Raw genomic sequence first — 26113 nt, 5'->3', positions numbered from 1 at the left:
AGAGGCTGCATGGCCGAGTGGTCGAGACGTCGTTGTGATTGGCCCATGGCAGTGCATGCCAGAGGATGCAGTGCTTCCTGCCTGCGTTGCAAGCACCGTGGACGAGAAGTGTTGTGAGACCTACCATGGCCTTTCAACCATGTCAACCGTGCATTCGCAGTTTGACTGTGCGTACGTGTCAGGCGTGCAGCACGATTGTGTGTTCAGGTACCGATACTGCAGCTCCTCTGTGATTCGAGCGCAGTTTCAAGCACCAGGACATGGAAGGCGCGCTGCTGTACCACGACGGCTACTGTACGAGCACACAGGCCCCGCTCGCCTCTGTGTCGACAGCAGCCGCCCGTTTCCCAGACGATCCGTGTGACGAAACAGCGGGCACTGCAGTTAGCGCACCAGCACCGCACTCTCAACGGCGTCGGGCCCACACATCGCGTCTCGCGTGTTCTGAACGGTGCCGTGGTACAGTGAACAGTCCAACGTCGAGTGCTTGCGCAGGAACCTCCGTCCAGGACGTCGACCGCGTCTGGGGTGCATGATGGCTCGAACAAGTGGTTCCTGATCAGCAGCAGCGCGCAGGGCCACGTCAGGGCTTCCCGCTCCTCTCTTGTCCCGCCGTCTGAACGCAGTCTAGGCGGGTGACATCTGAGGAACATGGCAGGTGCAGAGTCGCGCAGAGTCGCGCAGAGTAGGTAGAGTCGTGCAGATGCGCAGCGGGGGCCGTGTCGTAAGCGAGCGCGGGACAGGGATGTGGCAGGGGTGTGGCAGGGGTGTGGCAGGGATGTGGCAGGGATGTGGCAGGGGAGCTCCCCGATGCGCTACGTCATGGCAGGTTACATCACCTGGGAGGATGCCGCCACCTGCTTCGCCCACCGCACGGCAAGACCTGCCCCCTCTCGACAGCCTCGGCGCGTGGCGGGCTTCTGGTTGGAGCGGAGCGCGGCAGCCTCAGGCATGTACGTTTCGATGGCGGGGCCTTGTGGAGAAGGCGGTCGCGAGGCCGTCGATCGGACCTGGATCATCATCCAGCGCACGGCGGCAAGACACGACAGCAGGTTCAGCAGGTTTCGTGGAGACGTCTGGCTGCTGCGGGAGCATTCCAGGCCCAGTGCAGTCCAAAACACATCGACCGCTCCCGTCAACGCCGGCGAGCCCCCTTTCCCAGCCTGGCCGCTCGCCGTGGCCCATCGACGATGTGTAGGTACCAGAGGACAGCTCCCCCCCTGTTGCAGCGCTCACCCGCGCTTGTCACCTCACCGAGTGGACCTCTCTCATCATGGCTCCGCGAAACGGGAGCAGTGCCCCGCCCAAGGCTGGGGCAAGTGACGCAACTGGCCTCTGGTTCGCTGCACTCGGTCGCACACACTCCAGTCCTCAGCTCCAAAACAGGTTCTGCTGGCCCAGCTCTCCCAGCTCTCCCTACTGTGGCGCGAGCTGCCCCTGCTACATGCCTCATACAGCCCTACACGTCGACGTCATACTGAGAATTCGCCCATGATCCCATCTTGACCCATAAATGCACGCCTGCCTTGCAATCCGTGCTCCTTCTCCCCAGCTACAAAGACGACCCCTTCGTCAATTGATACATGACAGAAAACTCTTCACACTCTTACACCTATTACTCGTTCCCCCCGACGCCTAATAGGAACTCCCCCCGTTCCCTCCGCTCACGATCTATCAGCAGTAACGTTTCTGCTACGAGTCAACGAACCCCCACACAGTCCTCTTACGATCCCCCCACAAACGACACCAGCATGCCTTCCCCCGCCGCAGGAAAGAGTGACACCCCCCGCACTCCTACCAAGCTTGGCAGGAAGCCCCAGCAGTCGGCTCCCAAGCTGAACAAGCCCCAATCGCAGGCACCAGACACTTCGGACGTTTCCGAGAAAGCCCAGTCAGCTGTCGAAGACACAAAGACCCAGGCACAAGACACGGCCGAGGATACCAAGGAGCAAGCAAAGGACGCTGCCCAAGACACAAAGGACACAGCACAAGGCACCGCGCAAGATAGCCAGAAGAAGGCCCAAGACACTGCCCAAGACACCAAGAAGCAAGCAGAAGGTACTGCCCAAGACACCACAGGAAAGGTATCTCAAGCCGGAGACGATCTCTCCGAGGCTGAGCCAAAACCCATCGACGACGATGAAGACGATGAAGATGATGAAGACGAGGAGGCTGAGGAGACCGAGGACGACGCCACTCAGAAGGCCGGTGATGACGCCGAAGACACAGTCGATAATACCGAAGATGACGCCACAGACACTGCCAGCAAAGCTGGTGAAGGTGCCTTGAGTGGCGCCCGCGGTCTCGCTGGCCGCGCTTCCAACCTGGCTAGCAAGGCCTCCAAGGACCCCAAGGGTGCCGTCGAGGATGCTAGCAAGCAATCTCAAGACAAGTCTGCCCTGGAGGCCGCTGACGACGCTACCGAGACTGCCAAGGACACTGCTCAGAGCGGCCAGGACACCGCCGAGGATGCTACCGACGACGTACAGGACAAGGCTGGTGATGTCGCTGAAGGCGCCAAAGACAAAGCCGGTGATGTCGCTGATGATGCCAAAGACACTGTCGACGACGCCGCTGGCGATGTTGAAGACAAGGCCGACGACGCTGCTGGTGACGTTGAAGACAAGGCCGACGACGCTGCTGGCGACGTTGAAGACAAGGCCGACGACGCTGCTGGCGACGCCAAAGACAAGGCCGACGAGGCGAAGGCTACCGCCGACGACAAGGCTGGTGACGCCAAAGACACTGCCGAAGGCGCCAAGGATGGTGCCGAGGATGCCACCGACGATGTCAAGGATTCCGTCGAGGATCAGTCCGAGGGCCTTGACCTGAGTCTTCTCAAGGGTCTTGAAGTGGATGAGGAGGGTGTTGTCAGCAAGGACGGTAAGCCCGTCGGTCGTCTGGTAGAGGGCGATGCCGAAGATCTTGCTGGCTACCCCATCGGCGACAACGGCGAGATCCTCGATGACGATGGCGATCTTGTCGGCCGTTGCGAGCTTCTCCCCGAGGACCAGCTTCCTGACGAGCTCAAGAAGGGTGCTAGTGATGGACCCAAGATGCCTCCTCTCAGTATCCTCGACGGCCTGACAGCCGACAGGACCGGCCAGATCCTGAACGAGGATGGTGACTTTGTTGGCCACTTGGTCGACGGCGACCCATCTGATATTCAGGGCAAGCAGTTCAACGAGGACGGCGAGATCCTCGACGATGATGGCAACGTCATTGCTCGCGCCGAGCTCCACCCTGATGCTGCCGATCTTGTCGACGACGACGAAGAAGAAGAAGATGGAGAAGAAGAAGACGACGATGCCAAGGGTGATGCCGTCGAGGGTGTCAAGGACGCCGCCCAAGACGCCAAGGAAGACATCAAGGACACCACCGAGGACGCTGCCGAAGGCGCCAAGGATGATGTCGAAGACAAGGCCGCCGACGTTGAGGATGAGCTTCCCGGTGTTGAGGCGCTCGAGGGTCTCGAGGTCAACTCCGAGGGAGAGGTCCTCAACGACGATGGCGAAGTCGTCGGCCAAGTTGGCGATGACTTCGAGGGCGATGTCAAGGAGCTCAAGGGCCTCACCGTCAACGAGAAGGGTGAGGTTGTTGACTCCGAGGGCAACGTTCTCGGCAACGTCGAGCTTGCAGAGGGTGGTGCCGAGAAGCTCAAGGAGTCTGCCAAGAACGCTCTTGACATTCGCATCTTGGAGGGTCTCAAGGTTAACAAGAAGGGCAAGGTCCTTGATGCGGAAGGCGAGGAAATTGGCGAGCTCTCCGAGGGCGAGGCCAAGGACTGTGCTGGCAAGACCATCAACGAGAAGGGCGAGGTCCTGGACAAGGAGGGCAAGCCCATCGGTAAGGTCCAGGTCGTTGCCGGCGAGGCTGCTTTCGACGCCCAGAAGGAGCTCAAGGAGCGTCTTGGTGAGGTCGAGCCCGAGGTCAAGGAAGTCGAAGTCACCCCCGAGGTCGATGTCCTTGAAGGCCTCAAGGTCAACAAGAAGGGACAGGTACTCGACGAAGAGGGTGAGCCAATCGGAGAACTTTCCGAGGGCGACGCCAGCGAATGCGCTGGCAAGAAGATCAACGAGAAGGGAGAGGTTCTTGACAAGGATGGCAATGTCATCGGAAAGGTCAAGACCCTTCCTAAGATGATCGAGCAGCAGGTCGACCAGGCCGAGGATGCTGCTGATGATGCCCAAGAGAGTGCCGAAGACGCTGAGGATGCTAAGGCTGAGGCTGAAGATGCTGCTGACGATGCCCAAGAGGGTGCCGAAGACGCTGAGGATGTTAAGGCTGAGGCTGAAGATGCTCAAGACGCCGCTGAAGATGCCCAGGATGCTGCTGAGGATGCAGCCGAGGATGCTGAAGACAACCGCCCACCCCTGTCCATCCTCGATGGATTGAGTGTGAACAAGTCTGGCAAGCTCATTGACTCCAACGGCAACATCGTTGGAGAGCTCACCGAAGGTGACGCGAAGAAGCTCTCCAAGTCTGGTATCACCGCCGACGCTGAGGGTCAGTTCTGGGACAACAAGGGCAACGTTATCGGACGCGCCCAGACCGTCCCCAAGGAGGACGCCGAGGAAGAGGCTCCTTTCGCCGGTCTCGAGGGACTCACTGTCGTCAAGGACGGCTTCGTTGAGGACGTGAACAACAACCGCGTTGGTTACGTCGTTGAAGGTGACGCCAAGAAGCTCATCGGCCGCTCTGTCGACGAGGATGGTGACATCCTCGACAAAAAGGGCTCTGTCGTCGGCCACGCTGAACGCTACGAGGAAGAAGATGCCCCTGAGCCAGAGGAAGAGGAGCCCGAGGATCTTTCCCTCCTCAAGGGCAAGACCGTCAACAAGCAGGGCAACGTCATCGGCGACGAAGGTGTACCCATCGGCCGCCTTGTCGAGGGCAACGCCAAGGAGCTCAATGGGCGTCAGATCGACGAGAACGGTCAGATATGGAACGATGCCGGCAAAGTCATCGGTCGCTGCGAGCTCATCCCCGAGAGTGAGCGCGAGTCTAAGCCTGAGGGCATCTTTGGCGGCCTCGAAGGCCTGCGCGTTGTCGCTGACGGCAAGGTTGCTGATGAGGATGAGAACATCGTCGGCGAGGTTGTTGAAGGCAACGCTAAGCGCCTCGTGGGTCTCCGCGTTGATGAGGATGGTGATATTCTTGACAAGTTCGGCAACGTCAAGGGTCACGCCGAGCCAATCGAGGAGGAAGAGCCCGAGGAGGAGGTTCCTGAGGACCTCTCTGTCCTCGAGGGTCTTACCCTGAACAAGCAAGGCAAGCTCGTCAACCAGGAAGGCATTCCTATCGGCAGGCTTGTCGAGGGTAACCTCAAAGAGCTTTCAGGCCGCAAGTCTGACGGCGAGGGCCTCATCCACAGCGATACCGGAAAGGTCATTGGCCGTTGCGAGCTCATCCCTGAGAGTGAGCGCGAGTCTAAGCCTGAAGGGATCTTCGGTGGACTTGAGGGTCTTCGTGTCATCGCCGAAGGCAAGGTTGCTGATGCCGACGACAACGTTGTTGGCCAGGTCGTTGAGGGTGACGCCAAGCGCATGGTTGGACTGCGCGTCGACGAGGATGGAGACATTCTTGACAAGTTCGGTAACGTCAAGGGTCACGCCGAGCCAATCGAGGACGAAGAGGAGGAAGCTCCTGCCGATCTGTCCAGTCTCGATGGCCTCACCCTCAACAAGCAAGGTTACCTCGTCAACAACGAAGGTATTCCTGTCGGGAAGCTCGTTGAAGGCAACTTGAAGGAGCTTGCTGGTCGCAAGTCTGATGGCGAGGGTCTCATCCATGGAGACACTGGAAAGGTTGTCGGCCGCTGTGAGCTCATTCCTGATAACGAGCGTGTCACTCGCCAGGAGGGTCCCTTCGCCGGCTACGAAGGCCTGCGTGTCGTCAAGGACGGATTCGTCGAGGACAACGACGGCAACCGTGTTGGCCAGATCACACAGGGCGACGCGAAGAAGCTCGTTGGTCACACTGTCGACGAAGATGGTGACATCATCGACAAGTACGGCAACGTCAAGGGTCATGCTGAACCTTTCGAGGAGGAGGAGCCCGATGAGGTCGATCTGTCTGCTCTCGCTGGATGCACCGTCAACAAGGCCGGCAACGTCGTTGACTCCAGCGGCACCATCCTTGGTCGTGTCTCTGAAGGCGACCCAGCTACCCTTGTCGGCAAGAAGGTTGACGGCAAGGGCCAGATCTGGGACAACGCAGGTAACGTTATCGGCAAGGCCGAGCTTGTTCACGGAGCCGCGTCTACACCTGAGGGACCATTCGCTGGCTTCGACAACAACAAGGTTGTGAAGGACGGTACCGTCCAGACCGCCGATGGCGACATCATCGGTCGCGTTATCGAGGGCGACATCAAGAAGCTTGCTGGCCACCACGTTGACGAGGATGGCGACATCAACGACAAGAACGGCAACGTCATCGGAAAGGCCGAGCGATGGGAGCCTGAGGAGAAGGAGCGCCGCATCAACCCCATGTCTGGCATGCGTGTCAACAAGGAGGGCGATGTCCGTGACGAGAATGGCGATGTCATTGGCCGTCTTACTGCTGGTGACCTTGGTCACTGCGCTGGTCTTGAGATCGACGACAACGGCTATGTCATTGACAACGACGGCAACAAGGTCGGCGAGGTCACTCTCCTTGGCAACATCCAAGAAGAAGAAGAGATTCCCGAGGATGAGACCGACGAAGAGAGACAGCGCCGCGAGGACTCTGAGCTTGCTAACAAGATGGCTGCCATCTGCCAGCAGACTCTTGAGCGTGTCCAGCCTGTCATGAAGCAGATCACTGAGGTAAGTTCGATCCCGCATCTATCCCACACGCTGTATACTAACCACTTTCCAGTACATCGAGAAGGCCGACCGCACGCCTCGCGACGAGCTCGACGAGGAGGAGCTCGTCAATAACGTCAAGCCTCTCATCGAGGAGGGTGGCCGCATCCTGAACGAGTGCAACGGCTCGCTCCGTGGCCTCGACCCTGATGGTCGCATCGCTGCGCAGGCCAAGGGTCGCCAGCAAACTGGCGAGGCTTCGCCTGAAGAGTACAAGCTGGCCGACTGTTTGAAGGAGCTGACGTCTTCTGTTGTCACTACCATCGACAACGCGAAGAAGAAGATCTCCGACATGCCCCACGCCAAGAAGAAGCTCAACCCTCTCTGGGGTCTGCTCACCGAGCCGCTGTTCCAGATCATCGCTGCTGTTGGTCTGCTGCTGACTGGTGTCCTCAACCTTGTCGGCAAGCTTCTCAACGGCCTTGGTCTCGGTGGCCTTGTCAACGGCCTTCTGGGTGGTCTTGGAATCAACAAGCTCCTCAGTGGCCTTGGCCTTGGTGGCCTCTTTGGCGGTGACAAGGACAAGAAGAAGAAGAGCGGTGGCGCCGCAAGTAAGATCCCTCTCGTTGGTGGTCTCCTCGGCGGAAAGTAAACGCTGCGTCTGGTTTGACGTGAGTGTACGACGTTGATGATTTCTGTCCCCTAAAATGATATCACACCTTCGACACAAAGGAACGACTCTCTGTACTGGCTGGAAGATCGGGGGGTTTGAAGGTCAGCACTAGAGATGCTCAGACCTGAGGTCGGTGGTTTGGATGTATAATGTTTGCAGCGTTCTCGTTTTGTTCTTGGGCTTTGTCCCGGTTCGATGCCAGCTCTTCAGCACCTTTTCCTTTGTCACACCACCTTCTCAGCGAGTCTCGCTTTTGCATGAACAGCTGTTGTATGATTAGTTCGAAGTAATGAGATCTCACTTCAAGATTTGCTGTGTTCATTCTGATTCGCTGTGAACTTCTGGCCGGAATCTGCTTTGAGTCGTTCACACCGTGCCTTCCACACAATGCTGCACCACTTTAACATCACCGCAACACCACAAGATTCTTGCAGCCCATTGAAGAAACATATAGTGAGTTCCAGAGCCTGCTGCTCTCGTAAATGTACGCAGGGAACCACAGAATCCAATACAGCTCTAAACGCCACTGCTCTCGATCCATTCTGCTAGCTGAGATTTGCAATACGATCCGATCCGTAAACTCATTTCGGATGGCGAGACTAAGCAGCAAACATAGAAAACGTCTTATGATCAAACGAAAATGATTCAGTGAGAGTTTGGAACTCATGATGTCATGTCATGGCAAATAGTCTCTCAGGATGGAGATTGTAATCAGTAAAGTTCCTCCTTCTAAGCTTTGCGTAGACTGAAGTGTGTGCCATCTTGGTGACACGCTAAACTCGTGACATTCTTATTCGGAGGGCATAGTCGCGAGCCAAAAGCTGGCCTTGCGAGCAGTGCCTGTCAGAGGTGTATTCAAGATCAAGTCTGTTGCTTGATGTGGCGATCATGAGCTTCTTAAAGGTTGAAGTTGCGCAAGTTGCTATAGATTGCTTTCATTCTGCAGATTCATATCGGGGTGACGTCATTGGATGCGCTAATTCGTTTGCTCGATGCGATCACGGAACATCTCATCCACTCGCACAACGGATCGTTATCCACAACACACACGCTTCTCCCGCTTTCCCAAGACGCGCCACCCCAATCGGATCATGAGGACCGCCCTTGTTCTTCTCCTCATATCGTGCATCCTACTCGGCAATTTTATCTTGTTCTACTTCCTTGGCATCCCTAAGCTTTTCCAAGAGTTGATTGCGAACCACAAGAAGAAACAAAAATCCAGCTCAAAGCAGGAGTGGATCGAGATGCAGAGCGACGTGCAGCAACGCGCCAAAGAGCGGAGGAGAAAGGAGGAAAAGTTGAGATGGGAGCGCAATGCTGCACGCAAGAGGAGTGGCTTTTATGCTGAGCTCGAACAGGCCTACAATAAAGCTTGAAAGAGCTATTGGACTTGGAGATGGTCGCCCTGAAACTGATTGGCAGTTGAATGGACCCGCACCTGCCTGCATCTTCGACAATGATTTGGAGAGTAACAGCGCCGGACGACATCACTGCCACTGAGACCTCTGCCCAACAGCCGATTCAAACCGCCATCACCATGCATTCCATACATCTCCGACCTCAAGCTTTTCATGATCTTCGTCAAGATGTTTGGGGTCCTGCTCTGATTGTCGTCTTCTGCCTCTATCACTGGGACTACAGAGGAAAGACCTTAAGACGGGATAAATCAACGATTGAGCCGCTCAAACCACGTGACTGACGCCTTCAGATGCAGGCAGAATGGTTCCGGTTTGACGTTAAGATGGCTGACCTTGAATGAATAATTAAACGATACATGGGCATGAAACACCCAAAGACATGCGTAGCTGAGGTGCTCTGCTCCTTATTACACTTGCACCTGGATGTCTACCTCTGTGGCTGCCCCCCAGTTCCTTTACTACCTTTCCTGTCTTTCACCCACACATAATTGGTGCATTCTACAATGACATGGATGCGCTGGCATCAACCAGTCATGTTCCTCACTCTCCTACAGTGTGTGAGAAGCTTGCTTCCGTCGCTTCGTTCCTCAGCTTCGCGAGAAGATTGAACCAAGAGAAACGTATCGAATATCTGACCTACTTCCCAGGCTTCTGAGCCCATACAATGTGGCTGCTGGGGTCAGTATCTGGCAAACTCGCAAACGGTCAAGCTTACAATTCCTGCATGACATGCGCAGACCTGTCATTGAGTGCCGTTCTGATCTGCGCAATGAACACGTTCACTTCCTCTGGTTTCCAATTCTCGACGCGAACGAGCAAGCCCAGGAGTGCAGCCTCCAAAAGCTCCTCCAGGTTCAGTCGATACAGGGCGCCGATTTGTTTCTTGATGGTCAGCACACTTCTCTGCATGCGCGCTGCTTGCACCCACCAGCTTCCTGTCTCTTGCCCAAGTTCCGACCGGGACCTTTCGCACTTCGTGCCTCACGTTGGTGAAGCCGACATCCTCCACCCAGCCCTTCAAGTGTTGACCGGGAGACCCGTGCCGTCCCATCTTGTCGCAGGCCGCATTAAACACACGGCAGAATTCGAGAATCTTGTTGTCTTCTGTCGCGCTTCCATCCTCGCTGTATGCCAGCGTGTTGAAGTCCTGCAGCTCGATCCACCCGCCTGGAGCGAGGTTCCTGGCTCATCAGCATCAGGCACCACGGCAGCCCGTGTCACAACTCACTCGTACGACTGGCGCAGAAGCTTAGGCCAGTCCTGTATGCTGCCCAGCATGTAGCGGATGTGGATGAAGTCAAAGGGGTCCCGAGGCGGCCATGGACTCTCGACATCGTCAATCTCGAACTGCACATTCGGCGGCACCCTGGAAACCGTCAGCTCTGGACTCGGTCACGGCACAAATGCTCTACCATCGCGGCTGGATTGGGCTCAGCTCGTTCCCGACTACTTGCGCGTTCGGAAACTTGTCGCCCATGTCCATCGCCCATATGCCGGTCCCAGTCCCGATGTCCAGAATGCGGATTGCTCTGTCACGGGGGAGTTTGGTAAAATGCAACTCGTCGTCCAGAAGCAGCAGACACAAATGGTGGTTCATGTCCAGCCGGTCTTGCTCTTTCTCGTCGTTTGGGAAATTGTACGCTGTGCAGCCGTCAGCCAGGAGTTGGTATGGTGGGGCACTGAGATGCACCTCCTTCACGGTAGCTGTGGTAGCGTCGTCCGTTCTCCCACTTGTACCTCTCGACGCTGGACGACAGGGACGTCGCGTAGCTCTGCCTGCGCAGAACTTAGACCGCGTTTACGAATCATCTTACATACCCACGCATCCGTCTCATCGTAGGTGGAGTCGAGGTCTGTCTGCGAGTTCTCAGCTTTGTACGTATCATCAGGCGTGGCATGCGCTTACGTCGACAGCGACGGTGACAGCGGGCTGGTCACTCATTGCGAAAGGCCGACAGAATGCCACAAAGCGGGCAGGCTAGAATTAAGTATCGGAGCGCTATGCACCGATGCGGCGCAGCAATCAACAGCCGTGCGGGTCGATCTACACAATCCATAGTGCCGACCTGTATAGCCTGGACCCCGCACGGGACGGCTTGGACGGGGACGGGCACTTCACCCAACACGGCCACACGGAAAGCCTGGACCCAAGGGTGCGATGACAGCACCCAGCCCCTAAAACCGGCAGCCGTCGTGATGTGGAGGGTCAAGGTCTCGACAGGTCTCGACATGTCTCTCCTTGTGCAGCTGTACGCCCTGCGCTGGCTGCTGCTGTCCGCCGCCGTCGCTCTCTACCTCGCAGACAAGTACCGTAGATACGATCGCCTCCGGCACTTCCACGGCCCTTTTGGGACCGGCTGGTCTGAGTTTTGGCACGCGCGTGTGATCCTGGGCTTGCACTCGCATCTTGCCTACCAAGACGTCAACGACAAATATGGTGAGTAGTTGACAGCACAGCAACGGCGCATGCTCACTCGCCCAGGCCCCGTTGCACGCGTGGGACCCAATGAACTCGTCACCTCGTCACCTGAGCTGCTCGCCCACATGAACGCAGTTCGCTCGCAGTACACTCGGTCCTACTGGTTCAACGCAGCAACACGCGTGGAGCCCGGCAAAGACCATGTCTTCAGCCAGCTCGACGAGCAGAAGCACACCAAGCGCCGCCAGCAGATGGCAGCTGGCTACTCCGGCAAGGAGAACCTGTCTCTCGAGTCGGACATTGACGGACGCCTGCAAGAGCTGCTCACCCTGATCCGCACCAAGTACATGTCCACGTCCGCAGGCGCAAAGCCCATGGACCTGGCGCGCAAGGTCCAGTACTTCACTCTCGACGTCATCAGCACAATTGGCTTTGGTGAAGCGTTCGGCGACCTGCAAGCCGACGCTGACCTGAACGACTACATCAAGTCGGGCGAGCAAGGGCTCACAGTCGTCACCATCTCAGCCGCACTGGGCTTGACCAAGTACCTGCAATGGCCGCCGCTCGCACGTCTGCTCGGGCCGTCAGAGAAAGACCGCAGTGGTTTCGGTAAGATGATGGGCGTCGCCCGCAAACTCATCGACTCGCGACTCGAAAAGTCGACAGACGGCCGCTCGGACATGTTGGCCTCGTTCATGCACCACGGTCTCTCGAAAGAGGACCTCTTCTCCGAAGCCGTGCTGCAGATCCTGGCTGGGTCCGACACCACGGCGACCGCCATCCGCTCGACCATGCTCTACCTCGTCGCCCACCCACGCATCTACTACCGCCTGCAGGCCGAGGTCGATGCCGCAGTGAGATCAGGCGCCGCGCCCGGCATCGTCCAGGACACCACTCTAAGGAACCTCCCGTACCTGCAGGCTGTGGTCCGAGAAGGCCTTCGCATCTTCCCCCCAGTGACTGACGTTGTTCCCAAAAAGGTACCAGAAGGCGGTGATCGCGTCACCGTTGACGGGAAGCAGTACTTCCTGCCCGGCGGCACCGACGTGAGCTACAACGCATGGGGCGTGCACCACGACAAAGCCATGTTCGGCGAGGACGCTGACCGGTTCAGGCCCGAGCGCTGGCTGCTCGAGGAGAACAGCGCGAACGAGGACAAACTGACTGCCATGCGTCGCACGACGGAGATGATCTTTGGGTATGGCAAGTACCAGTGTCTCGGAAAACCGATCGCGTGGTTGGAAATCACCAAGACCGTCTTCGAGGTACGTCGGTGGTGGTCATCCCTCTGCGAACCGGACTGATTGGAAGACAGTTCCTCCGCCACTTCGACTGGGGACTTGCGCACCCAGACGACCCCTGGAAGTCTACAAACTACAACGGCATCTTCGTGCAGGAGCACATGTGGGTGCTGGTTTCAGAGCGTGAGCCTACCGCGTAGATACCATAGCCCCCGCTTCCCCAACCTCATTGCTACAGCTTTTGTTCCGGTTCTCTCCATGGCTGGTTGATCAGCGGAAGTTCTGTATGTACAGCTGCACAAGTAACGGCGGTGTCATTTCGAGTGTTGATTCCGCTATAGAACGAACGGTGTCCAGCTCCCGAAATGAGCGGAGGAGTAGGTCCAAGCATTGCGTGCTCAAACGAGATAGGTATATAGAGAGAGAGATATTGCACAGTGCCAGAATCCTGAGCAGAACCAGCAGCCACCAGATTCATCACTCGCCCCCAGCCAGGCCTCCTTCCAACCCAACCCCCCCACCCAGACTGCAGTCTTTGCCAGGATTCATCCCGCGCGAGCAAGTCTCGCGTAGCACTGGACCGGGACGCACGTAAGCTGATCAACGGCTGCATAGGTATCGAGGTGAGCGGGCAAGTCGAGCATTTCGAAATGCCACAGGATCAACACCAGCGCGATGCGCAGCTCGAGAGACGCCAGCTTGCGCCCGAAGCAGCCGCGCGGGCCCGCGCCAAAGCTCAGGTGCGGGCCGAGCGCGGCATCGAAGACTCTGCTGCCGTCTGCGCGGCTTCGGAGCCAGCGGTCGGGGTTCAACGCTGCTAGCTGCGCTGCGTTCGACTCGTCCCACGCTGCGGTCTTGCCGCCGCTTGCGTTGTGGTAGGTGGTTGAGCGGAGCGAGTCGGCTACGGGGTAGGACGGCTTCATGATGCCGCCGCCGCAGCCGAGCAGGACGACTCTGGTTCCCTTTGGGATGACGCTGCCCAGGACGACGGCGTCGGTCGTCGTGGTTCGGGAGGGGATGGAGGCGGTCTGCGCGCAGCGCAGCAGCTCTTCGAGACAAGCATCGAGGTAGTGGACGGGCGTGTTTGTGATTTCTTGGGCGGTCGGGACGCGGGCTTCTGCGTGTGCTGCGGAGTAGGAGGCTCGCAGCTCGGCGCGGAGTTTGGATTGGATCGTGGGATGGCCGGTGAGCAGCTTCATGATCCACATCAGCGTGGTGGAGGTTGTGTCGTGGCCAGCGATAAGGAGACCGAATATCTGCGATAAATCAGTCCGTGTACATGTCTCCTTCTTGACGGTCCTCTCGGTCCACTTACTTCGGCAATCATAGCTTTGGAGTAGTATTGAGGCTTCCTGCCTTCCTTTGTCGCCTGCTGTTTCTCCCTGTAGAGCATGTGATCCACCGCGTTGAACACTTTGCCTTGCTCGCCATTGATATCGTGCATTCTTCGCTGAGCCTTGTTGATCTCATCGATGATCAATTGGTCTTTCAATTTAACCAGCTTGGGGAACCGGTACGGCAAGAACCCTAGAGATAGAAAGTCAGCCCCTCGACTCGAGCACAAGACGGAAGAACGACTCACAGCCATAGATACGCGGGGATACAGATTGGACAACACCTTCAAATGTGTGGGTCAGCCTCAATATGGCATCGAAAGTTGGCGCCCGATCTGCTTGTGGTATTTGGAGCGCTCCATCTGAAGACGCTTTGATGGATCCGGGTTCTATCGAAGACAGCAAGTCGATCTGCTTCATGGTAATCGTAGCAGTCTCTCCTGTACCAAACATGGCCGCCCATATGGCTTCAAGTGCCGAGTGAGCAATGTCGGTCTTCACCGAGTACGGACAGCCTTCTGGGCCAGCTAGCCGCATCTTTTCCTGCCACATCTGTACCAACTCCATGAACGTCTTGTGAAGATGGGGTCCAGCAACTCCGTGCAGAAAGGTTTGCGACATCAGGTCCTGGAGCCACTTTCGCTGCGACTTGAACTTCTCGTCCCCAGACTTCAGTAGCGTGTGATGGTCGCGGACGATACCGTAGAACGCATCGCTGATCATGTCAGGTTTGTCGAACTCCTTGCTTCTGCGCATTAGGATGTCCTGCGACTCCTTGAAGTCTGAGATGACCACTACCGGCTTTTGAAACACATAAAAAAAGAGCTGCACGATGGGAGAGTTGTATCTGGCGTTCTGTGGAGAGTGAGTGCGCGAACAGGACCAACGGTGTTGCGGGTGTTTACTTGTGCTTCCATCCAGTCAGGTAACGTCTTGTTGCGATCGAGATGATCAAGCATATCTGGTATGTCCCCAAAGAGTGATCTCGTGGCCTTCGCATTGTATGGTATGCCCGGGATGGGCTTTGGCAAAAGCCATAAGTAGAATAGATAGGCCCCGAGGAAGAGAACGACACTGCCAATAACCAGTGCAGGCAGTTGAGACGACAACAAAGCGTCCATACTGGCAGTAGATTGTGTCAAAGGATATCGCAAGGTACCGAGTTCTTTACGCAGTGTGGGCTCAATCCACAGAAGAAGAGCATGTCGAAGCCCGTCCGTGCATGTATCCAGACTAGGCGCTTACATGTAGCCTTGATTACACAGACAAATCGTCTTGGCACTCGTGGGCATCTAAGTATAGCCGGTAAGCTTACATTCTGCTCATTTGAATGGCGGCAGTTTGTCTCCTATCATGTTGATAATCGATAGTGGTGGACTACTGCGTTACTCGTAAGCGAAAGACCTTGAGAAGCACAAGCAGATCTCCGTAGCATTGGACACGCAGAGAGTAACCGGGCCCAATCAGCAACGTTGATGTCAATCCAGAGTGGTTAACATACATCGCACAGTGTGGCTAGAGAGTCGCTGAGTCCACGAATCAGCGATTGGTAAGCTGACTGTTCGGGACGATGATCTGTCCACTGAGAGCGAGATAAAGGCCCATGTAATCAGTATAACGGTCCCGCATCCTGTGGCTACCACTTATCACGTAACGGTCCCCTGACGTGCAGTCGCCCCTTACATTGCTGAACGCGGGGAATAGCAGCCTGCAGATTTAACCTGCGAACGACCTACAAAGCAGCTGATATTTGGTGTTGCACCATACCGAATTAGACCTATTCGGTGTAGAACCAAGTACTAGCTCTTCGTACATCCATTGCAGCTGCCGTCATACCAGTCCACCAGACGTCATCGCAATCAAAACCACCTACGAAGAAAGCTCGCATAGTCAGACTTAGACAGGTACAGCTCAATCCAACCTAGCCTTGGTCTCAGCCTCCTTACAACCAGACAAGCGTGCTGGAGAAACGCATGGAGTGTATCCATAATTACGATCTCTTGCAATGTGAGGGGCGAATGTGGGTTTGCGTGCGCGGTAGGATCCTCTTGTGCTAGAGGAAGGTGGATGCCCAGGCCTGGGATATGAGAAGGCTGGAGGTGCTCAGCATACTCAGAATGAGTGTTGGCGTAGGAAAATATACGGTGAAGACACCAAGTCAGTTTGTTAATCATGTCTGATTGCGTATAACCTACCGAGCAGTTCCAGGCTGTGGAAAGTATGGGGACTGTCGTGAGACTGCCGCTCAATCAAGCTACTCTCATGGGGCATCACTTTGTCTGCTCTGAACATCCTACGCCTCCTCCCACATCGCAATTAGTCTCCCCAAGCTCCCCTGGATGCCCCGCAGGTCCTTCACTGCCGCACCAGGCTCGCTCTGCAGGTACTCGAGCTGCGGAAAACCCCACTCTCGGTTCACCTCTACCGAGTCTGCCGGCGCCTTGAGGCCTTCGAACGACGCTTTCGCCCCCTGTGGAAGGCTCTTATTCATGCCCCAAACCACAGCCTGAACACCGCGGAGAATCTGACGCATGCCGGGCAGATCGACGACGGTACGATGCAGCAGCATAGCTGCGCGAGTGAATAGGTCTGAGCTGACGGAGGATGCGAGCGAGGGGATGAGCGTAAGGCAGACGTGGAACAGCCCCGCAAGGAAGAAGATTGTGTAGTCACCGGCCAGCTGGTCGCGGAAGTGGGTTTCGACAAGGGAAATGATGCGTTGGCAGTGCGCGACGCGAAGAATTTGGCTTGTCGTCTCGCCCATAAGACACACATCAGGGTCCAGCGGTCGTAGAAGGAACAAAGCGATCACGTCGCGGTGTATGCTGTAGACAGTGAGCTGAAGCAGCAGACAATCCAAATGTAGACTTGCCTTAGGAAAACTGTCCCGGGTGTGTTGTTCTCTTCATCTCGAAGGTTCAGCGGTAGAGCGTTCCGCCAGTCCTGCAGGCTTTGGTACTGTTCTCTGCGGGTGCTCAGGTCGTCGTCAATAATCAGCTCTTGCACGTCGAGATTATAGTTTATGATGCTGTTTTGTACGATGGCTAGGTCGCACGCGGCGTTGAGAACGCCCGGCGTGAATGCAGGACGGTACGAGGATATCGTGTACGGCTGACCAAGGATGTCCACGTTCTCCAGAACATCACCCAACGTTGCATTTCTCCTATGAAACAGACGAGGTATGTTTGGGACACGGCGTTCTGGTCGCTTGTTGTGCAGGTTTGCGATTATGCTTTACTCGTCAGGGCCACGCTCGCAGGAATATGTGGCAGGCTTACTTTTCTAGACAGTAGATACCCCACACAGCAGTGGAGTATGCCTTTTTCTCCTGTTCGTCTGTTGTGGATGCTATCTTTTCCTCGATCATAAGACGGTCAATCATGTCGTAGCCCAGGCTCCGATAGATGGGTGCTGCCCCGTCGCGGCTGAGAAAGGCGCTTGCCATGAACATTATCAGCAAGCCTTGGGCAGTGGTCAGTGATGCCCGGTCGTTTTCGAGCTGGAAGTATTGCTGGGCTTCCAGGAAGAAGGACTCCTGCAGATTTTGCCCCGTGACTGTGTTGATCTTCCTCACGTCGTCGGAATAGTGCTGCAGTTGTTTCAGCCATGCCACCCGTACGAGAGCTAGAGGATAAGGCTTACAGACTACACACCGTACAGTCAGTACTCTTCCAGACCACACCAGGCCATCGACCTAGATTGCCGCAAGGGTGTTCCAAATCGCGGGCCAGGCGCTACGAACGGCACTGCTGAACATACCTGTAAAGTGCAAATGGCGCTGACGAGGAACGGTGAGCAAAACTGGGAACGCACATTTCCAGTTTTCATATCGCGGACAAAGCAAGTGCGGTCAATGAACGGAAGCATATACGCGCCATCCCAGATGAAGAACTTGGAGATGAGTGCTGACACGATGCCGTCGCCCACCACTGTTGTCCATGGCCTCGCGCGCAACTTCAACGGACTCAGCCGTGCACTTGCTGCGTCGAGCGTCTCGATCTGCGGATAGCCCTGGAATTGGGACATGGGATCAGGATTGGGAAGCAGTATCTTTGCTTGCTCGATTGCCTGCAGTGTACCAAGCGGGTCACGGTCCACTCTGAGGCGCCGAAAGATCTCGGCTGCCTCATCATCTGGCTGCGTCTGGATCAACTTGAGGAGGTCGCGTAGGCTGTCCCTCTCCGTCTCCACCTCTACAAGTCTTCTCTGGAGCGCGGCTTTGCGGCTGGTGTCAGAAGGGCCAATTGCGTATTCGCAGTGCAGGTCCAGACTCTGGCAGCGTCCGCAGGCGGGCTGCTCGCGGTTGCACTTTGACACTCAGCAAGCCATGTTGGTGAGTGTGCTGCTTTTACATACCTTTGTTTTCTTGACACGGCAAGGCTCGCATGCCACGGTCCTGTGCGCTCTTGTTGGCGAGGGGGGTCGCGATGGCCGAGAGCCGGTCGCAGGAAGCAGCTGCCGCAGATTGGGGGCTGTCGGCGGGTTCATCGCCTGCACGGGAACCCAGGCAGATGTAATGCGGGGCTTGGACGACCTCTTTTAACGCAGTCTTGCGCTGCAGGAAGAGGTACGCGCAGAGTATATGGATGACTTCGATTGGCCGCGGATTCGCAGTGGCCAGTTTGCGAAGTGATGTCACGTTTAAGTCATGCGCCTGCCCAACCTGAGCTTTACGCACGCATAAACTCGATACGAGTTGCAGAAGCCCATCGCGTAGGATATGCCAAGTTTGGTCGTACGAGCGCTGCCAACCAGGCTATGGGAAGGTTGTCAACTTGGGTTCAATTTCGAATCGAGATGCTGAGGCGGCATGCAAACGAGATAGTCTACCAACTGCCAGATTGGCAAACGTGGGGGTGCACTCAGCCTCGGCATTTACTATCTACCTTACGAGAAGTGGGCTGGGCCACCGCAAGTAAGTGTGCCTCGGACCTGACTTTGCGGACTGCTTTGCTCTTCTTATGACGTTTCATAGTATCAAGCGCGACAATTCCTCCTGTTCTGCCCAAGCCGTCTTCCGGCTTTCTTGTTTCTGGAATGCGGCCGGTCCAGATAGATGGATATACTGGCCCGCACTGCGCAGGCCTGTCCATGCTTTGAATCTTACAGGAAGCTTCCGCTAGAAAACCGGTCGCCAAATCCTTTGCTCTTGCTCAGCATATCCCTCTTCTGCTTGTGATTGAGGTTGCCCTGCACCGCCATGTCTTTCTCGTAGTCAAACACTCTCCTGCTGGGGTCGTCTTCCTCCACTTTTGCTTTGCTCTGGTGCTGCTCGACCAGACTCTTCCCTCTCGCTGCATCGATCTTCTCGCGCATCTTTCGCGCGCGCCGCTCATCCTCCTTGCTCCGCCCACTCCCTGATCCTGATGCTGCGCCTGTGGATGTGGTCGCAGACGAGGTAGTAATACCCATAGCCTCGTCTTGCAGGCGTTTGAGCTTCTGCTGGGGCGTCTCCGTCCACGCACTGCTCATCCCTCCGCCAGCACCCGTGCCTTTCCCAGAGTTGAACTTTCGCGCGCGCTGTTTTGTTGGGTCTAAGCGTGCAGCGAGATCGTCCTGCGTGGGCGGCATGGTCATCCAGTCGTCTCTTTGCGCTTTCTTGGGCGCTTCTGCGAAATGTGGATCGGTGTCAAATGCAGATGGGGCGGGCCTATCCTCTGCGTATGCATCGGTGTTGTACGTAGCGCCTGCTGGGGGCGGCGCAGGCCCAAAGTCGTCGTCGCTGCTGTCTGAGTCGTCTGAAAGTGGATTTGGCGGCCGTTGGTCGAGGGCAGCTGGAGGCGCGGTAGGGCCCATGACGCGCGCGGGCTTCGACGGAGGAGCAGGCCCGGCATCGCTGTCTGGAGAGCTTGACCGCGAGGCGGCGCTTGGTGGCAGTGCAGGGCCGGCAGTGCGAGCAGGAGGCGCTGGACCAGCTACTCTGCGGCGCTTGTCGCTGGTGTCTGGGCTTGGCGAGCGGTCGTCGCCACTGTCGCGACTGCGTTTGGAGGGCTGTGGCGGCATCGAGGGTCCGATGGAAGGCATTGCGGGTTGTTTGTATGCTCGAGCGTGTGCATGACGACGTGCGAGCTGGGGCCGAGCTACGAGTTACGCGTCGAGGTGGCCAGTGCGCACGAGCTTGGGCGGCCCGCGGCTGCCGATCTGCGAAGTGCGCCTGAAGGACAGGCAGACTCCCGCATCGCCGCCATAGCTCGTCGGAGTGCTGCAGGTTCCTGGTCATCGCAGTGCTGTGACTTGCTGCTGCTTGTAGTCGTAATACCGCCGTCTTTGCCGTGCGCAGACCACCACGAGCCACCACGAGCCACACGAGCCACCACGAGCCACCGCGAGCCACCACGAGCCACCACGAACGACCACTGCACCCACCCACTGTACACCCCCGTGCGCAACGACACGAATGCTCGTGTGAAGCGATGCCCCACAGCAGACGAGCCTCATGAGCTCAGAACCGGGCTTGGGCCACACCAGCGCTCACAATGACCCTGATGACGCAATAGACACTGGCGGTGAAGAGCTGCAAGACGTACAAGAGCTGGGCGCCGAGGAGCTGCAAGACGTACCAGAGCTGCAAGGCGAACAAGAGCTGGGCGCAGAGGAGCTGCGAGACGTACCAGAGCTGCAAGGCGAACAAGAGCTGGGCGCAGAGGAGCTGCGAGACGTACCAGAGCTGCAAGGCGAACAAGAGCTGGGCGCAGAGGAGCTACAAGACGTACTAGAGCTGCAGGACCAAGGGGGAGAGCTGCAGGACGGACACGAGCTGGAGTCTGTCCATGGCAGCGACAATGGATGGACCTTTGCCAAGACAAGACGCCGCCAGACACCGCCAGATGTGCTCAACGCAACGTCTGAGCTGTCCTCGCGGCCTCAGGCAGCCAGGCCAGCGAGCTTGGAATCGACATCCACCCCAGATGATACCCCGTCGATCCAGGGCTCGCTCGTCTCTTCGCCCAGAAGCAGCGTGGCCTACTCGTACAACTCCCCCCGCCCAAACAGGCCCGTTCTCCAGCCCTTCGAGCGCCGCTTCTCCTCTCGACTGTCTCCATCACCACTTGCAACCCCGCGTGGCGCGTCGCCGGCCTTCCTCTCTGCGCACTCCAGACAGTCCTCTTTATCGAGCAACCTGCTGTTTCGGCAGCTGCCCGACGAACCAGACACCCCCCAAGCACCGTGGGAGGTGGTCCGCTGGACGAAGCTCAAGAAGATCACCGCTCAGCTCTTCTCAGAGGTAGGGAAGCGCAACTTTGGCCGGCCGACATGCCTCCATGTCGCTGCCTCGCTGGTCATGGGTACCTCGAAAGGCTTCATCCTCGTCTTCGACTACCAGCAGGTCTTGAAGTCCATCATTGGGCCCGGCACCAAGGGTACGTATCATCGTCTACACCGAGCCCATCCCACTGTTCTGACAATACTCAGCCATCGAGTGTGGCGCCATCACCGCCCTCGCCATCTCTGCTGACCACTCCACCATTGCTGGCGGCCATGCAACAGGCCACATCTTCACCTGGGAGCTTTCAAAGCCAGCGAAGCCCTTCCTCCACATCCCCCCACTCGACCGAGCCAGCCTAGACGACAACAAGTCCGACGGTCACGTTTCAGGCGTAGCCATTCTCCACCTCGGCTTCCTCGGTACGCGGCACACGGCGCTGGTTTCTGCCGACGACGGCGGTATGGCCTTCTCGCATCTAGCTACCCGTGGGCTTGGGTCCATCGCGCGGAATGTCAAGATTACTCGAATCCTAGGCAGATACCCTCTCTCGGCCAAATCTCAGGAGAAGCCCAGGAAACCCAGCTCCGTCCTCGCCTTTGCGCCTTTGCCACTGGGCAATGTCGAGCAGCCAACTGACGTCATGGGCCTGACTGCGCTGCTCACACCATACCTGCTGGTCATTGTATCCACAACGCCTGTTGCGCAGACACAGCACAAGGCACCGCGGCCGAAAGAGGTCGCCCTCCACAGTGCAATGAGCGGCTGCCTGGCCTGGTTTCCTGCTGTCAAGCTGAAGCACTTGACCGGCGAGCCTGCCAAGGCGGTTTCCAAAACGAAATTGGTATACTGCTGGTCGAACATCCTGACTGTATTAGACGTCGACAGCTTCGTTGCGCCCCCAACCGAGAAGGAGAAGCCTCCGGAGCTGCGCTTCAAGCCGCGGAGTCGATGGCGAGCCGAAGAAGCCATCGTCGCTGTGCAGTGGCTGAGCAGGTCAGTGCTCGGCGTACTGACCATCAGCCAGCGTCTCCTCATTCTCGAAGACAACACCCTGCGCACCACAGACTCTTTCGACTTGTTGCAAAAGCACGTGTACCACTCGGACCTGTTCTCAAAGCAGCTGCGGCCTGTGGTTGAGCAGCATGACGAGCAAGACGCATCACTACACGGCGTTGTCGCTGATGCTTTTTATATGAGCTTCAGAGCGTACAAGGGTCGGCTGTTCCTTTTGGGGTTTAACGATGTCTCCATCGGCACACTATCAAACTGGGCTGATCGGTTGGTGGCTCTCATGGAGGAGGGCGACTTTATCGCTGCTATTGGACTTGCCACGTCCTACTACGTCGGTGACGCTGACAAGCTCACAGTGGGGCTCCCGGAGGATGACAAGGCGCGACACGCACTAGTGCGCGAGAAGCTTCTCGAGATGATCTCCGCCTCGCTCAAATTCGCCTTCGCGCAGAACGACAAGAGTGATGATGCGAGAGAAGCGCGACTCAAAGAGCTCGCCGAGGTCTGCTTCTCCGCTCTGTTCAGCATGAAGGAGCTGGACTTCCTGTTTGAAGATGTTTACGAGGCTTTTGAAGATGCCTCTGCTGGGAAGCCTTTTTTTGAAACGCTGGAGCCCTACATCCTGGACGGCGAGATCGAAGAAGTGCCCCCGGATGTTCTCAAAGACCTCATTACGTTCTACGCTTCAGTGAACCGCGGGTCTCAGGTCGAGGAGATGATCTGTCGCCTCAGCACTGATACACTTGACATCAATGAGGTGACGACTATCTGCCAGCAATATATGCTGTACGATGCACTGATCCACGTCTGGACCCAGACTATCGGTGACTTCATCACGCCGCTCACGAATATTCTGGATCTGATTAAGCTGATCGATTTCGAGCTTGATGATTCTGACAACGTCCTCGTGACCTCGGCCAGGAAGATATTCCCCTACCTTGCATATACCTTCACCGGACGCTTTTATCCCGGTGGCGCATCCATGGACGACGAGCAAGCCTACAGTGCGAAGAAAGACATGTACCGATTCCTGTTCTCGGGCAAGAATCTGCAGTGGCCGCCTGGTTCAGGGCCCGTCTGCTTGACACGGAGCAGCAACAGCCCTGAACCGTCTTTTCCATATCTGCACCTCATCCTTGAATTTGACGCCTCGAGCTTCATGAGCATGCTCAATGAGGCTTTCGAGGACAGCTTCCTGAATGGCGAGGCAGAAACGTCTAATGGCATGCAGACGAGTGGGAAGACGCTCACGCCGACACGCCAGTACATTGTAAACATACTGCTTGGCATCATGACGCCGGAGGATTTTAGCGCCGAAGACATCATCTACTTCTACATGTTCGTCGCACGGAATCTGCCGAAATACCCACAGTACATTATGCTGCCGGGCAGTTCGCTCCACCAGATCCTCGTCGGCCTATGCAGCTATCCTACCGATGTTGTCAAAGACGACTGCCAATTGTCTGTCGAGTACCTGCTTACGATCCACCATCCACCAAACCTTCAAAGCATGGTACCGATGTTCGAGACGGCTGGGTTCCATCGCGTACTGAAGTCTATTTACCGTAGCGCGCAGCAGTATGCAAAGCTCGTCGAGACCTACCTCGTTGACAGTGAGGACGAAGAGGCCGTCTTCGGCTGCATCAGCGACGTGCTTAGGCCCAGTAAAGGCCTGGCTAAGAAGCAGGTTAGCGAGGTCAAGCAGGTCATCCTGGGTCGTGCCGAAGATCTTGTAGCTGTAGACGCCGAGCAAACTGCGGTCACACTGAAGCTGTATGCGCCCGATCTGCTGGAGCCCGTTCTCGACGCCATCGAAGACAACCAGGACGCACAATATCACTACTTGCGCGCACTGATCGAACCTGAGCAAACACAGGCCGGCGAAACTGCTGCCATCGATCAGAGTCTGCCATCTGGCTTCGTCGAGCGCTACGTCCAGCTCATGTGTACGTACAACAGCGGCCATGTTGCTGACTTTGTCGGTCTCTTGAAGTCGGGCGATCTAAAGCTCGATCCCGTCCTTCCTGCACTGGAGAAGTCTGGCGTCATCGACGCTGCCGTGGTCCTCTTGGCGCGCGATGGTCTTGCGGAGAATGCCATGGACCGCCTTGTGAAGCACCTCGGTACGCTCGAGACCGCACTCACTGGCCTCATCGCTGCCGCGGCAGACAGTCCTGATGTTACAAATGCCGAAGAGGCTGTGTGCGGCCTGCTCGAAGACATACAGAAGTATGTCAAGGTGGGCATCTGGCTGTGTCAAGGGCAGACGAGATCCACCACACACACCGTCGACAAACGCAAGTCGGCGTATGGGGAAGTCAGAGAGGAGGATCTGGCGGTTGACGAGGTCCTCTGGCTCGACCTCATCTCTACTGTCGTCAAGCTCATCAAGGAGACGTCAACCGCCATAGCCGACACAGACATCCCTGCGACCTCAAGCGCCGAGACCCTGGACACTGCGAACATCACAAAACATCTCCGTGACTCTGTTCAGCAGACCTTCTCAGCTCTGCTCGCTTCCACGACCGTCCCCCCGGCGAAGCCCGCTACCCATGTCTCGGCGACTTCCTCTGGCCGCCCACCTCTGCGGCACACTGTCAGCCAAGCTCAGACCAACCCGTCTTTCCTCCGCATCCTCCGCGCCTTCCTCCACCGCGCAAGCACGACTTATTCTCCCTCCCTAACTCATCTGCGTTCCGTCCTGGCTGAGATCTTTGCCGCATACACCTTCGAAGAGCGCATCCTCGGCCTAGCCAACAGCTTCCTAGACAGGGAAGGCTTCGCAAACGTCGAGGAGATTGCTGCGAGGCGAAATCGTGGGTGGCGGCCCCGAGGCCAGGTCTGCGAAGGCTGCAGAGGACGCGCGTGGGGTCCTGGCACTGGAGCGGGGATCTGGGACGCCTGGGAGCGATCCGAAGAAGCCAAGGTCAAGAAGCGCGCTGAAGAAGAGGATGCGAAGTGGCATGCTGAGAGGAGGGGGAGCCAGAAGGGAAAGCAGAAGAGCGCAAGTCAGAGCGAGGAGGAGGAGGGCGAACAGGTGAGTGATGGGAAAGGCAAGGGTCCATTAATTATCTTTGCTTGCCGGCACTTATGGCACAAGACGTGTGTCGAGGCTAAGAGCGGCGCGGACGGACGGCTCAAATGTCCGCTTTGCGCAGAGTAGTTGCATGTATATATCAAAGCAGTTCAGCGATCTAAGTTGTAGCCTAGCCTGGAGGCATTCACACATCTATCTGTCCATCTACGCTAGAACTAAGCGCTCTATAAGTAAGTAATAGAAAAGCAAGAGGCCATCACTTGTCTTTGCTTGCTAGCATTCATAGCACAAGACGTGCATCAAAGCAAGGCAGCAGCCAGCGCAGAAGAACAGCCTAAACACCCACTTCACACAGCCACTCACTCCGCACGAACCCATCCAAGCATTCCCTCCCACAACCCAAGCCAGACCCAGGAGACACCACACCCCCGTCCTCCCGCCCCCGCAAGGATCCACAACCCCAGACGTTGCGCGAGCGAGAAGCTCACACACGACCCGACGACGCAACGCCGGAGCCACGCGCATCTCTCCTCTCGATCAAATCGCAACAGGTGGGTGAAGGACGCTGCGCGAGTGCAGCGGAGAAGCTGGAGGTGCTTTTGCGTTCTACGTTTCGCCCTCTACATTCTACATTCTACATTCTACATTCTACATTCTGCATTCTGCATTCTACATACGTTCGGCTTTTCGTTCCTTACACACGCTCTCGAATTGGAGTTGGACGGCCGCGTTTTTTCCACAGAGCTAGGCGAGCTAGACGAGTCGGGTGCGTTGACGGGTAGGTCTGGTCCTCGTACTCTGGATCTACGGATTTTGATTCGGAGGAAGGGAGGAAGGGAGGAAGGAAGGGAGGAAGGAAGGAAGGAAGGAAGGAAGGAAGGAATAAATGACATGATAGATGGCTAGTGCGCTTTTCCTTCCTCCGCCTCGCTTGCGGAGTCTTGTTGTTGTTCGACGGCGGCGCAAACGGAGCTGACGGACGGTATTG

At 56.9% G+C, this 26113-nt stretch overlaps 8 protein-coding genes across 8 annotated transcripts, besides 5 other annotated features; 4 read left to right on the top strand and 4 right to left on the bottom strand.

The window, feature by feature from the left end:
- Nucleotides 1-1751: 1751 nt before the first annotated feature.
- Nucleotides 1752-7437, top strand: EKO05_0002404 (uncharacterized protein; the record flags this gene model as incomplete). The annotated part of the gene is made up of 2 exons (XM_038944105.1): nucleotides 1752-6806; nucleotides 6859-7437. 2 exons carry the CDS (start codon nucleotides 1752-1754, stop codon nucleotides 7435-7437), a joined length of 5634 nt encoding a protein of 1877 aa, XP_038793073.1.
- Nucleotides 2132-2193: a tandem repeat.
- Nucleotides 3903-3965: a tandem repeat.
- Nucleotides 7438-8549: 1112 nt separating the features above from the next.
- Nucleotides 8550-8834, top strand: EKO05_0002403 (uncharacterized protein; the record flags this gene model as incomplete). The annotated part of the gene is made up of 1 exon (XM_038947497.1): nucleotides 8550-8834. The coding sequence occupies one exon, from the start codon at nucleotides 8550-8552 to the stop codon at nucleotides 8832-8834; it is 285 nt and encodes a 94-aa protein (XP_038793072.1).
- A 678-nt stretch (nucleotides 8835-9512) lies between these two features.
- On the bottom strand, nucleotides 9513-10818 carry EKO05_0002402 (uncharacterized protein; the record flags this gene model as incomplete). The annotated part of the gene is made up of 8 exons (XM_059635903.1): nucleotides 9513-9546; nucleotides 9592-9758; nucleotides 9805-10057; nucleotides 10105-10242; nucleotides 10289-10517; nucleotides 10567-10652; nucleotides 10699-10733; nucleotides 10783-10818. The coding sequence occupies 8 exons, from the start codon at nucleotides 10816-10818 to the stop codon at nucleotides 9513-9515; spliced, it is 978 nt and encodes a 325-aa protein (XP_059491886.1).
- A 254-nt stretch (nucleotides 10819-11072) lies between these two features.
- EKO05_0002401 (uncharacterized protein) lies at nucleotides 11073-12736 on the top strand (the record flags this gene model as incomplete). The annotated part of the gene is made up of 3 exons (XM_038944012.1): nucleotides 11073-11313; nucleotides 11359-12560; nucleotides 12611-12736. 3 exons carry the CDS (start codon nucleotides 11073-11075, stop codon nucleotides 12734-12736), a joined length of 1569 nt encoding a protein of 522 aa, XP_038793070.1.
- Nucleotides 12737-13081: 345 nt separating this feature from the next.
- On the bottom strand, nucleotides 13082-14991 carry EKO05_0002400 (uncharacterized protein; the record flags this gene model as incomplete). The annotated part of the gene is made up of 4 exons (XM_038944094.1): nucleotides 13082-13792; nucleotides 13852-14063; nucleotides 14119-14725; nucleotides 14776-14991. The coding sequence occupies 4 exons, from the start codon at nucleotides 14989-14991 to the stop codon at nucleotides 13082-13084; spliced, it is 1746 nt and encodes a 581-aa protein (XP_038793069.1).
- Nucleotides 14992-16163: 1172 nt separating this feature from the next.
- Nucleotides 16164-18358, bottom strand: EKO05_0002399 (uncharacterized protein; the record flags this gene model as incomplete). The annotated part of the gene is made up of 5 exons (XM_059635902.1): nucleotides 16164-16695; nucleotides 16830-17102; nucleotides 17149-17459; nucleotides 17630-18178; nucleotides 18227-18358. 5 exons carry the CDS (start codon nucleotides 18356-18358, stop codon nucleotides 16164-16166), a joined length of 1797 nt encoding a protein of 598 aa, XP_059491885.1.
- A 615-nt stretch (nucleotides 18359-18973) lies between these two features.
- Nucleotides 18974-19894, bottom strand: EKO05_0002398 (uncharacterized protein; the record flags this gene model as incomplete). The annotated part of the gene is made up of 1 exon (XM_038947496.1): nucleotides 18974-19894. The coding sequence occupies one exon, from the start codon at nucleotides 19892-19894 to the stop codon at nucleotides 18974-18976; it is 921 nt and encodes a 306-aa protein (XP_038793067.1).
- Nucleotides 19895-20151: 257 nt separating this feature from the next.
- Nucleotides 20152-20219: a tandem repeat.
- Nucleotides 20220-20306: 87 nt separating this feature from the next.
- On the top strand, nucleotides 20307-25251 carry EKO05_0002397 (Vacuolar protein sorting-associated protein 8; the record flags this gene model as incomplete). Its single annotated transcript, XM_038943997.1, has 2 exons — nucleotides 20307-21231; nucleotides 21284-25251. The coding sequence occupies 2 exons, from the start codon at nucleotides 20307-20309 to the stop codon at nucleotides 25249-25251; spliced, it is 4893 nt and encodes a 1630-aa protein (XP_038793066.1).
- Nucleotides 25252-25744: 493 nt separating this feature from the next.
- Nucleotides 25745-25800: a tandem repeat.
- A 147-nt stretch (nucleotides 25801-25947) lies between these two features.
- Nucleotides 25948-26008: a tandem repeat.
- Between the last annotated feature and the right edge of the window lie 105 nt (nucleotides 26009-26113).

This window comes from Ascochyta rabiei, chromosome 3 (assembly GCF_004011695.2).
Source record: "Ascochyta rabiei chromosome 3, complete sequence".
In the NCBI taxonomy this organism is placed as follows: Eukaryota; Fungi; Ascomycota; class Dothideomycetes; order Pleosporales; family Didymellaceae; genus Ascochyta; species Ascochyta rabiei.
Note: the sequence above shows the minus strand (reverse complement) of the source record. Positions and strands in the feature narration are given on the sequence as shown.